This window comes from Saimiri boliviensis, chromosome 18, assembly GCF_048565385.1.
Source record: "Saimiri boliviensis isolate mSaiBol1 chromosome 18, mSaiBol1.pri, whole genome shotgun sequence".
NCBI classification, from domain to species: Eukaryota; Metazoa; Chordata; class Mammalia; order Primates; family Cebidae; genus Saimiri; species Saimiri boliviensis.
Window position 1 is genome coordinate 1,547,468 of NC_133466.1, and position 13,224 is coordinate 1,560,691.

Consider the following 13,224-nt stretch of genomic DNA (forward strand, 5'->3'; position numbering starts at 1 on the left):
TTTCTCCATGTTTCCCAGGCTGGTCTCAAACTCCTGGGATTAAGCAATCCTCCTGTCTCAGCCTCTGAAAGTTCTGGGATTACAGGCTTGAGCCACCACACCTGGCCACGATTTTTTGAATTGCAAAAGATGTACAAAACTTCTCATGCCATAACACACTAAGCCCCTCCCACAGACCTAATTTATTATATCAAATTCATTAATCACTTGATAAAATTTTGTTTATAATTCAGATCATTCACTGAATTAAACCAGCTATAAGTATTCCATATCATTGCCTCACGGGTCCTCTAAATGGTAAAAATAAAGCCAGGGAAGAGAAAGTTTTCTGAAGGAAACTGGCTTCTGGACTTGAATTGGGAATGCACGTGCACACGCACACACACGCACACATGGTGTGAAGACAGGAGGTTTGTCTTGGTGGCCACCGCTCTGAATGCCACTGAGCTACTGAGCCTCCTCCACCTAGTCTTAGAAGCGGCCCTATAGCACCATCTGCTGTTCTGTGGAAGTCACTTGACACTCCACGCCAGAGCAATCAAGCCAGGAGCTGCCCAGAAGCTACCAGGTGTGGGCAGCCAGGGGCCAGCCTGCACCTCATGGCCTGGTCTGGGTGGTCTGCTGAATACAAACCATCTGACAGGACATCAATATCAGATAGAAAACTCTTTGCGGTAAGGAGAATGTTCTCTACCCTGAGTGCTTAGTGGTGTGGGACTGGCATACATTTGTCAGAATATATCAGAGAGCACACTTTAAAAGAATGATTTTTGGCCAGGTCAAGGCAGGCGGATCACCTGAGGTCAGGAGTTCGAGACCAGCCTAGCCAACACGGCAAAATCCCGTCTCTACTAAAAATACAAAAATTAGCTGGGCGTGGTGGCAGGAGCCTGTAATCACAGCTACTTAGGAGGCTGAGGCAGGAGAATCACTTGAACCCAGAAGGCAGAAGTTGCAGTGAGCCCAGACTGTGCCATTGCACTCCAGCCTGGGCAACAAGAGCAAAACTCTGTCTCAAAAAAAAAAAAAAAAAAAAAAAAAAAAGAAAGATTTTTATTGTCTGTACATTTTACCTCAGTAAATCCAGTTTTAATAAAATCAGAAATTCCAGGAAAAAACCAAATTCTGTAAGAAAGTTAAGTCTGGCCGGGCACAGTGGCTCATGCCTATAATCCCAGCACTTTGGGAGGCCAAGGTGGGTGGATCACAAGGTCAAGAGATCACAAGACCATCCTGGCCAACATGGTGAAACCCCGTCTCTACTAAAAATACAAAAAAAAAATTAGCTGGGCAATGGTGGTGTGTGCCTGTAGTCCCAGCTACTCGGGAGGCTGAGGCAGGAGAATTGCCTGAATCCAGGACGTGGAGGTTGTGGTGAGCCGAGATCGCGCCATTGCACCACTCCAGCCTGGGTGACAAGCGAAACTGCGTCTCAAAAAAAAAAAAAGAAAGAAAGTTAAGTCTAGATTTGAAATAAAATAGAAAATACATATTTTAAGAAGAATGAATTAAATGGGTTCCAAGAAACGGAATGAATAAGCTGGAAAGGGCTGGAGACAGAGTAAGAGAGGCAGTGGTCCCTCTCAACAAGAGGACACAGAGAGGCAGAAGTGCCGGTGCTCAGGGACATGAGCGCACACGGCCCCAGGCTACCACTCACCACGCTTGCCACACGCGACAGGCACCTTCCCTGCCCCACGTGACAGAGAAGGAAGCTGAGCAGGGGAGCCGAGGCCCTTGCTCGACTGCTGGATCCAAACTCAGCTCCACTCTCCACTCGGCTCTACCACTCCGTGCCAGACAAGAATGCAGGAAGAAAGAGAAAATGGAACTAAAAAATCAGGGGGATCAGGAAAAAGAAATAATGGAACAAAAAAATCAAGTATACCAAATCCAAGTATAAAGCAAATCAAACCGTGGTACGACTTTCAGCAGTCATCGTAATAACATAGCACCATTGATGAATTTGGAACTGTGGTTGAAGTAAGGTTACAGAACAGAAAAAGTGTTCTCCTTTAGTAACATGGAAGACAAACTAGGCTGGGCACGGTAACTCACACCGGTAATCCCAGCACCGCAGGAGGCTGAGGCGGGTGGATCACCTGAGTCCAGGAGTTCAAGACCAGCCTGGGCAACACCGCAAAACCTCATCTCTACAAAAACTAGCTGGGCGTGGTGGCGCACGCCTGTAGTCTCAGCTACTAGGGAGGCTGAGGCAGGAGAACCGCTTGAACTCAGGAGGCGGAGGCTGCAGTGAGCCAAGATCGTGCCACTGTACTCCAGCCTGGGTGACAGAGCGAGAAGACGACAAACTGACAGAGGTCAGACAAACTGACAACACTGAGAGACAAGGGCCAGGTAAGTGCTTCTGCTGCCTCCCACACAGGAAACTGAGACGCTGAGAGGCCACTCAGCCTCCACAGGCCACGGCATGTGGGCCACTCACAGTCTCTAGGATGTCAAGCAGAGAGGCATGGCTGCAAGCAGAGAGGCACGGCTGCAAGCAGAGAGGCATGGCTGCAAGCAGAGAGGCACGGCTGCAAGCAGAGAGGCACGGCTGCAAGCAGAGAGGCACGGCTGCAAGCAGAGAGGCATGGCTGCAAGCAGAGAGGCATGGCTGCAAGCTTGGTTAGCTGACCCAGAGCTCATCCTCAAGCCCTTTTCCCCTGCCCCTCTACCAGGGGTGCCACAAGAATGGAAGGCTCATTTTCTCAGTCTCTTTTGTGACTACAGCTGGCCACAAAACACAATTCTGGTCAAGGAGAAAGACGTAGTTCTGGCCAAGTGAAAATATGCTGAGGGCTTCCGCAATGCCGCTGACAAAAGGAACAGACAAGAGCTGCACTGCCTGCTCCGCCTGTTGTTCCTGCCTTAAACATACATGTGATGTCTAGAGCTGCTGCCGCTGTACTATACCAGCACTCAACCAGAGTCCTGCCACGGCTGAACTCTGAACCAGCTCTAGCAAACTCCTACCTCTGGATTACTTATAATAAGTACAGGTAAACATCCAAGGTGTGTGAGAGACTGTAAGTCATGCTGTGACTTTCACCTGGAGTCAGCCCTAAATGGTACGGGGAAAGAAGGCTGCAGAAAAGTCAGTGAGTTAAATCCTCCTCCACATGAAGTAACACTACACAGATAATGTCTAAAGTTCATCAATCAAACAGCAGCAAGTGCAGGGCGCAGCCCTTTCTCTTGGTGAAACCCTGCTATGCTGCATCTCTGTCACTCACAGTCAATCCTAATACTAATTAATACAGAAATGCAAACATCTAAAATGCAGTTTTAAAAAAGCAGTGATGCCCCTGAGGACGGCAAGGGGTATACACTATTGTTTCTCATCAAAAGCCCATCTAAGTTTGAGGGCATCACTTAGAAAGAAATTGAAATTAAGCACAAGTCTGGTCTTTTCCTGCCCCTAGCAGGTCCAGCCTCTCCTCACCCTACTCACACTCTCGGGCCCACCAGGCTTCTGTAGTCATCTTCTGAGACGCTCCTGCCTGGGGTGCCCTCCTCCCACGCCATCTGCCTGGAAGAGACACCCAGCTTTCCAGACTTGGTGCAACCCCTACATCTGTAACTTCTCCTACCCCACCTGCTTGGCATACCTCCTTCTGTGTCGACTTTCCTCACAGTGCCAGCAAATGCCACTGTCATCAAAGCCTTCCTGCCCTCCACACCCACCAGGCCATTTGCACATAGTGGGCAGAAACTGCACCCGAACCCTCAGTGTCTCAGTCAGAGGCAAGGCAGAGGCAGAGGCCAAGCTCCATCACTGAACAAAGACATCCTCACCCTGTCCTCTGAAGAGACTTGGAATGTTTTACTTTAAATTGGGTTGATGGGCTTGACTCATCCGGGAACGGGTAGTCACTAAAGCACGAAGCTCCTACCACACCCAGAGGGCCACCACGTACCCTTAGATCAAGGAAGGGCGGCCAGGGGCCAGGAACAGTCAAGAGCTCCCAGGCATGGCTACGGCGTGGATTAAGAAGGGGGTCGAAGTCATCAGTTCCGGAACTCTCCGCACATCAGGATCACAAGGGGTGGCGGGCTGGAACCTCAGCTGTACTTCCCCTTACAGGAGGGAATCTGTCCACAAGAGGGAGCTGCTGTGTCACTCCGAGTCCCTTCACGTAGAAAAAGCCTTTGGGAAATACTGAGCAGAAGTAAATTCAGACTGTGCCCTGGACCCTATGGACACCAGCTGGGGATGGGCTTCTCCCCGCAGGGTGCACACCAAGCAACCTGGCAGAGAGCAGCTGGGTATCTCCTCTGGGCGCGGCAGCACCCCTGCTCTCACAGCAGCCGCTGCCTGGCAGGGCAGGTCTACTGTTCTCTACCCCCCACCAGCTGTCACCACAGGGCTGCTCTGTCCCCAAATTTGTCCCCAGGCCTCGGCCAGTGCCTGCCCACGGGGGCTCAGTCCACGTCTGTTGTTAAAGGGATGACTCTCTCTTGAGCACTGCTACAGTTTCTGAACTGCAAACTGTGATGCCGGGTGTAGCAAACACCACGACTCCACAGCCCGCTTTACCAGCAGCAGTTCCATTTGTTTGCAACCCTTGTTGTTATTGTCCCTAAATCTGGTGTACCTGTAGTTTTTCCCTGTCATCTCGGCTTAGGCAGAGGCCCCAGATCTGAGGGAAAAGAGTGTTAAGGGTCTCCATGTTTTTAAGAGCAGGGTCTCCCGCCCATGATGCAGAGCTTGCTGGAAGACTGGAAGGCCTGCCCTGCTGTCCCTCACTCATTCCCTCCCGCAAGAGGGCACCTGACAGAAGGCCAGAATCAGAGCTCAGAGACTGGTGGACTTTTCCTAAGAGAGTGAGTCCTCAAGGCAGTCGGCCACCAAGCAGGGGAGGGAGCCCGTTGTCTGCACTGCTTCCCTTGGCTTTACTCCCTCCCTCCAGTCCTGCTGATCCCTCCCACTCCCATGGGCCCGGGGCCACCACAGGATGAACACAGGCATGACTCACATTGTGTCCCTGCTCTGATGTTGCCTAGTCCCATGGCTGTTGGTGGCCTCTAAAATTACAAGGGTCTTTGAAAAGGGCTATGCATGGTCAGATTTTCAGGACAGCACTCAGCTTCACCCACCCCCATCACAGAGGACTCACCTGGGAGGGTGAGAGGCAGCACAGTCTCCACCAGGCCCACCCGAAGTCCAGGACCACAGCACCCACAGAGGGCTCTCTTGACTGGCCACACCTTCCTGCTGACATTCTACACTCGGCATGTTTTTTTTTTTTTTCCAATTTCTCTAATACATCTCGAAACGTGGATAGCAGGCTTGTCAGTTTTAGAAAGCCTTTCTCGTACTCTGCCTTCATCTTCTGAGGCCTCTCTTTGCTTCTCAACCTAGATTAGGTACTGTCTCTTCCAGTATTTCTGCTTCATTAGGGGCTACTCTGTCCACCTACCACTCATGGTTCTGAAGTCCCCAACTCAGGACCCCAGGTCTATGTGCACTGACTGACAGGCAGGCATCACACAGTGGTCCTACTGAAAGCAGCAGTCTGGTCTTTTCCTCTTAAATCACTGAGTCCTCTGAGATTACCTGGAAGACTGGAGATTTCCTCTGCCTGTTATGGTTTTAAGTGCCCTCAGTATGCAGCCACACTAAGGGGTGCTGAGAAGATGCAGACAGCTGGCAGCAGTTGTCACTCTGGCAGGCCAGGAAGCACACAGTGTGGAGGCCTCTGCCGAGGAACAGGGAGGAGGGCTCTCTTTGCCCTGTGGGTCTGGGTTGAAACAAAGCATTTTGGGATCTGGAAATCCTACACAGCACATAGTCTTCCTTGAGACCTTCCAATTCCAGAGTCAGCAGAATTGGCAACCCAGACGAGGCCCCGCCAGCAAGCGAGCCCTTAAAGCAGGTCTGTCCCTTTCCATAAACCTTAGGCTGTGCAGGCCATAATACGGTCTCTGTTGCAGATTCTTCCTGTTTTGTTTTATAACTCCTTAAAAATGTAAAAACCATTCCTAGCGTTCAGGTTGCAGAATCTGCTCACAGGCCACGGCCTGCCAGTCTCTGCCCAGGAGATCCACCTGGGAATCTGCAGAGGCGGCTCTGCCCACATGGCAGGGGACTTACCCTCCAGTCAGCAGTAGCCAGGGGTGTGGTACTGGGTACCCCTGACTTCGACTGCTGTCACCCACTGACCTGGACGGCAAGGCGTCTTCATCCTTGGGATCTTCATCATGGGCCTGGCCTTAGGAGGTCCTCAATGCTCACTGAATGAATAAGCATGAGCTCATTACCTTTTCAATTTCATCTTTTGTTAAAAAAAAAAAAAAATCTATGCAAGTCTTTTACCCCAAATTCCACTGTACTCCCTTGTCCACAAGGATCTGTAGGATTCTTCATGTACTGTGAACCCTGAACACTAAGCCAGGCCTCTGTCAGGCACATGCTTCTGCTGGGAGCACACACCCATGTCAGACACATACACCCCTGCCGGGCGCACACCTGTGTCAGACACACACACCCCTGCTGGGCGTGCACACCCATCTCAGACACACACACCCCTGCTGGGCGCGCACACCCATGTCAGACACACACACCCCTGCCGGGCGCGCACACCCATGTCAGACACACACACCTCTGCCGGGCGCGCACACCCATGTCAGACACACACACCCCTGCCGGGCGCACACCCATGTCAGACACACACACCCCTGCCGGGCGCACACCCATGTCAGACACACACACCTCTGCCGGGCGCGCACACCCATCTCAGACACACACACCCCTGCCGGGCGCACACCCATGTCAGACACACACACCCCTGCCGGGCGCGCACACCCATGTCAGACACACACACCTCTGCCGGGCACGCACACCCATGTCAGACACACACACCCCTGCTGGGCGCGCACATCCATGTCAGACACATACACCCCTGCCTGGCGCGCACACCCGTGTCAGACGCATACACCCCTCCCGGGCGCGCATACCCGTGTCAGACGCATACACCCCTGCCGGGCGCGCACACCCGTGTCAGACACACACACCCCTGCCGGGCATGCACGCCCATGTCAGACACATACACCCCTGCGCACATACCCCTGCCGGGCGCGCACGCCCGTGTCAGACACATACACCCCTGCGCACATACCCCTGCAGGGCGCGCACACCTGTGTCAGACACATACACCCCTGCTGGGTGCACACACCCATGTCAGACACACACACCCGTCAGGCTCATACACCCCTGCCGGGCGCACACACCCATGTCAGACACACACATCCCTGTCAGGCGCACACACCCATGTCAGACACACACACCCGTCAGGCTCATACACCCCTGCCGGGCGCACACACCCATGTCAGACACACACGCCCCAGTTGCACATACCTCTGTTGGGTAATATACACCCTGGGCACACATACCTATGTGAGACACACTCACTCCTGTCAGGTGCACACACCACTGTTGGGCACACACCTTTCAGGTACACACAGGTGTGACACATTCTTTCCTCAGTCAGTGTAGTGCTAGCATCCTGCTCCCGGGGTACACACCTTGTACATTCCCCTGCCCTTGCGGGTGGGAGGAGCTGTGAATATGATGGGATACAGTGTTACATAAGGCAAAGGTGAAGGGATGTCACAGATGCAATTAAGGCATCTCATCAGGTGACTGAGTTCATCAAACGGGAGATTCTCCTGAGTGGGTCCGGCCTGATTAGGCAGAAGTCAGTGAGGAAAGGAAGAGGAGAGATCCTTGCCTATACACCTTGAGAGGCAAACTGCCATGCTGTGGAGAGGGCCACAGGGCAGGGGTTATGGGCAGTCTCCAGGAGCCAAGCCCCACAGGCCTATGGCCACAAGGAACTGAGCTCTGCCAAGAGCCAGTGGGCTGTTAGAGGACCCTCAGAGTCAGATGCGACATCAGCCCCTGCACGACAGAAAATGAATGCACAGGGACCTTCACTACTGACACCACAAGGAACAGAATTGGGCTCAGGCTGCTGAAGAGAACCTGATACCCCTTCGACAACTATCCAACTCCACCAGGGAAATGAGCTGGGCTCCCAGGGGCTTTGAGCCAAGAAGCACATGACTATGACAACTGACTGATGAACCACAAGCCAGCAGACAGGAAGTACGACTTGAGGAGCTGGCAGGGAAATGCTGATTGTGGCTTTGGAATAGTGCTGGTATTCTCTTTAATGTTATATTTACTAATGTGTGCACAAGAAGGCCCCTTCTCTTTCTCTTCATCTATCTCTAGCCATAAATTCAGTAGACTGCTTTCAAAGCTGAAATGTAACACTGCTCCTGAACTTTCAGAATTCAGGAACACTCATACTAAGACACTTTACTCTTCCTGACAATGTAGTTTATTGCATAGATTCAGTTAAGAATTTGTCCTCCTTTTACTCAGATATAACTGGGGGAAAAAAATGTGCCACCAACCCCACATCTGGATTGTCACATCTGAAAATGAATCTCACATCTCCTAAGCCATCCACAGGAAGGATCCGTGCCCAGGGTAGCCAATGTCTACCCAGCCCTCACAAGGGAGCAGGCCTGGCCCCTATTCTGTACCTTATGGGGGCCCAGAAAATTGTGAGGGCCTCAAGTTAAAAAAGTTCATAAACATTTTTAAAGACTCTGGGCAAAACCTGGTGTGGAAACATTTTTTTGGTTTGGCTTCATAGTTCCAGAGTAGAACAACAAATAAAAGCAATCTTAAAACTCTCTGGAATGACAGAGGCTACTGGAAAAGCCATCTTCATTCCCCACAAAGCCTTGGACAGAAATGAATCCTCTGACCTGGCCAGCTGCTCTCCGTCCGTTGACCTTACAGTGGGACGCCATGCGCCTGAGCGCCCTTAAGCTGATGTAAATCAGTCAGGCCAAACACCACACAGATAGCTTCCTGGTGCAGGGGCTTGTGCCAGAAAAGCATGTTCTGAGAGACTTCTTGTTCTTAGCCAAATTTTTACTTTATGTCAGTAATCTTCTGGAATATTTAGGTACTAAAGCATCACCTTTGCTTAATTGGTTATTTTAGTCAATAGATTACTTTGAAGGAAGAAAAATGTCAACTTTTTATCACCATTATCTGAGGATCCAGAATTAGTGCCCTTAAATAATGTGCTTCATTCGAAGGCCCTCAATGGATTGACAGTCCACCCAGACTGCCCATCTCCAGGACCTCCCTGCAGAGAAGAGCCCTACAGAGGCTCATGGAACTCCTCACCAGGATACCACCAGGCACCAGGACAGAGGTCAGCACACAGGACACCCCAGGGAGGGCACCTCCATGCTATGTAAGCCTTGAACGATGGTTCCCTCCTTCTGGCCCCAAGAGCTCTCCTGAAAAGCGCCTAAAGACGAGGCTGCCTCTTGGCACTGGGCTCCATGCCGCTCCTCACTTCTCCTTTCAGTCAAGGCTTCAAGAGAACTCTAGTTCCTGACCAGTCGATCAGGCAGCCACACTGTGCACGGAGCAGGAGGTGGCAGCAATGCCTGGTGGTAGCAACAGGAAACAACACGAGAAGTGGCTTAGGCATCACAGTGATATGGGCACTCCTAAACCTCCTGGAGGGAGCAGCACCATCCCAGAAACAAAAAACTGTCCTGCCCAAAAGGACTTCAATGCAGGTGGAAAGGCAGTTCATAATTGTCTAAGCCCAGACCCAGCCGAGTTTTGGATCCACATAATGCATTTTTCTATACTTTTAATATACACTCAATGTTGCAAAAATACAGAGACTATCTAGAGATAGGGAAGACTGAACGCTGCTTTCAGGGCTGACCATTTCAGAAAGTAATACCACCCAGCTCCACTGCATATGGTTGTCAGGCCACGAGCTCGGTACCCTGTATCTGCCTGCACTGACAGTCCCATACCACTCGGTAGTTTCAGTGAAAGCAGGAGTGCCTGTGTTCACACAGTGGCACTGTGTGAACATTTTATTACATATTTTCAATTTCTCTTTAGATAACATTTGGGCATGACACTGCTATAATTACATAAGGTAATACCTTCTATGAGATTCATTTTAAAATAAAAATATCAACTAATAAATATTTGTTAAGAAAACAAGATGTGGTGTGTGGTGGCAATGCGAAAGACTGAGAAAGCTTTCCAAGTTTAAACAAGAGTCAAGGTTTCCTGAAGCCCTTCTCAGCAATTCCCCTTGAGCAGCGGAATTACTATAGGAATTCTATCTATGTATCCCTCCAAGATGTTGCAGCCTCAGAAGATAATCTCATGTATAAAGACACAAGAAGTAACTTCAGTCTTTTCAAGGAAAAAGAAAGGCAAAAACAGTGAGACTGTCTGAAACTAAAAACAACGCCCACACCTACCTACAGTGCACCTGTGGCTACACTGCACAGACAACACTGACGCAGGCCCCACGAGGTAGGCTCAGAGAGAGGCCGATGACGCAGTGAGACTGTGGATGGCCGTGCTTCCAAAGATTTTTCAGCCAAAATCTTTCATGTTTATTTATTTTTATTTAAACCACCATGATGAGGGAAAAGAATAACACACCAAACTGTTTGCTGTCGAAATTAGCTCTTATTTTATGAAAGAAAGGAAAGACATGATTTCTACCCTGCAGCTAACATTTAGTAACACAGAATCAGGAGGAGGAGATGTGACTCATCATGTCGTAATATTTTATAATTTCCAGCTCTTCAGTTTTGCTTTCTCAGCACATGCTTTAGATATCTCCTTCTGGCCCGATTATATTTCTATGCTTTTAAGAACAATTTATTGGTACAATGGATTATAAATAATTCATTTTCTAGTACACAGTTACATTATATAAAAATACTTGCTATTTCACATATATAGCATAATTAATGCAATGCTTTCTTCTATAGCATGTTAAAAATAGGTAGTCATAAATTAACACTTAACTTGGCAATATTAAATCACAATGTCTCTTTCAGACTCATTCCAACTCTGGGATTCTCATTCTTTCAATAACCTCTGGTTACAAAGAAGCTGATTTCCTATCACTAATTAAGCTAAAAGAAGCCTTATGGCTGAAAATAAAATTCTGTCCCACTGGCACAAGCCAAGATAAAGGTGACCTGATTTTGACCTTCCCATACTTGGACTGCCTGTGTATCCTCCCCTCCCCCTGCCATAAAAAGCATCGGTTGAAGCTAAACCACCTTCAAAGGTCTCACTGGGGAACCAGTAATCTGAAATTCCTGACATTTACAGACAGAAATGGTAAGTCGGGCCTTTGCTGGCACAAACTCAAAACCCACTAGTCAGATATAGGCGTGTCTCTACTCCCCAAAGACGGCGTCCCCCATGGGCTCCCAGCCACTCCCATCCATCCAAACTCATGCCCTCGCGATTGCCCCCTCCTCACAGCTCTGCATGTCATCCAGAACTCCCATCCCCTCCCTCCACGTCCAGTGAGTGGCTCACAGGACAGCTGCCAAACGAGCTCCTGGTCCCTGCCATGCCCAGAGGGCATCTGAGACCCAGTGGGTACTCATCAATATCCACAGAGCAAATGAACACAGGAGCACATCTGTGTTCTTCAATCCTGCAGTGGCCCTCTGACACTTTCTCCTTCCCCTAACCTCATCTGAACCCATGAAAAAGCTTCCTTGGAAATGTACAACTGGATTTTCTTGAGTTAGTCACTCAGCCGGTCATAAGTAAATTAAACTGACACCATACTAACATTACTGGGATCTTAGTATTTGACTCAAGTTCTCTCAAAAGCAGACACTGAATCATGGGATAGTCACCAAAAATAAGTACTATAGAAATTTTCTCTTTTTTTGAGATGGAGTCTCACTCTGTCACCCAGGCTGGAGTACAATGGAGCAATCTATCTTGCTGCAGCCTCCGCTCCCTGGGTTCCAGACATTCTCCTGCCTCAATCTCCCGAGGCTGGGACTACAGGCGTGTACAAGCATGCCTGGCTAATTTTTGTATTTATGGTAGAGATGGGGTTTTGTCATCTTAGCCAGGCTGGTCTCGAGCTCTTGGCCTCAAGTGATCCACCTGCCTTGCCTCCCAAAGTGCCAGGATTACAGGGAAATTTTCTTTTAATTACTTCTAAGAAAATAATAATTGATGGTAAATGGCTTTCACCAAGTCTAGTACCTGGCATGAAGCACTGACTCAAAAAATGGTGTGACCCCAAAGAGGGTGGCAGGTGCTATAAATGCCACTGGAGGGCAGCAGGCACCACCCCAGAAAGAGCAGAAGGGTCTCATGAGTGATCTAAGGCTGCAGTAAGATTAGAAATACAACAGTAACAGATAATCTGTGCTGGGAATTATTCAATAAAGCACCTTTCAAAGGCAAGCCAAAAGGCTTAATTAAGCAGTTTGCATGAAGAAACAGGCATTTCTACCAGTTAGATTTTATCAGATCTTTACAGGTTTTTACTTACCTTGAAATTTGTCTAGCTTTATGTCTGCTCCGATCCCAAGGCAGCTTCCTTCGGTGCGAGTGGAATGAGAGAATATCTTAGCAGCACTGAAGTAACCAGGATTCTGCAGGTGGCTAGCGTCAGTCTCCCTCAGTCGCTCCTTAAGCTCTCCATGCCAGCTTGAAAGGCTCCACTCTGTGTAACAGAGATTCAATGACTTCACACTTGTTTCATTCAGTATCAAAAGCTTTTTCCCCATTTCAAAAGTGAACTCAATAACAATAAATAGTCTTCATTAAAAGTCTTCCTAAATACAAGTTTATTTTGAATGTATTCTTTCTAATCTGTAAAGGGGATCTGCACACTGGATGTCGTCTTCTTTCATCTTCCCGTAGCAGGGAGAGGCACTGTGACAGACGCAGCCAGATCACTGCCGCCCAACATACTGGCATCAGCGGTGCCAGGCCTCAAGCTGAGTGAAGTCTCAGGCAGAAGTACTCATATAAAAAGTACTCAGATTTACTCATCTTTTTTACAATACACACATGCCCCCTACGCATGCACACATGGGAATGTGAGTCCAGATACAGAGATGCACCATCCCTGCACTTGCTCTGCAGAAGTTTGGAAGCTACAGGCCACCTCTGCTTCTGGAGCAGAGGCTGTGAAGCAGTATCTCCATCTCGTTTCTGCTCTCTGTGAAAACATTTTCTACTAGCAAGCCATTAGAGAAAATGTTTCTACATGCTAATATACGTATGAAACCTCAATATGGAGTATTAACATTTTCTTCTTGAAATGCAAATTGACATCCAAAAGAAGAAGTCTGCAATGGGTTTCTCCACTGCAG

At 49.2% G+C, this 13,224-nt stretch overlaps 1 protein-coding gene across 6 annotated transcripts in view; it reads right to left on the reverse strand.

Moving 5' to 3' along the window:
* The window catches only part of ADARB1 (adenosine deaminase RNA specific B1), an 85,129-nt gene extending 72,563 nt beyond the window's left edge, over positions 1–12,566 (reverse strand). For 4 of the 6 annotated variants that reach the window (XM_074389447.1, XM_074389449.1, XM_074389446.1 and 1 more), the window contains exons 1-2: positions 12,396–12,485; positions 6,167–6,237 (exon numbers count right to left, since the gene is read on the reverse strand). In XM_074389447.1, the coding sequence (XP_074245548.1) occupies positions 6,167–6,206 (40 nt within the window). In that variant the 5' untranslated portion in view covers positions 6,207–6,237; positions 12,396–12,485. The other 2 variants (XM_074389451.1, XM_074389448.1) reach the window with 2 other exon arrangements.
* Positions 12,567–13,224: the final 658 nt, after the last annotated feature.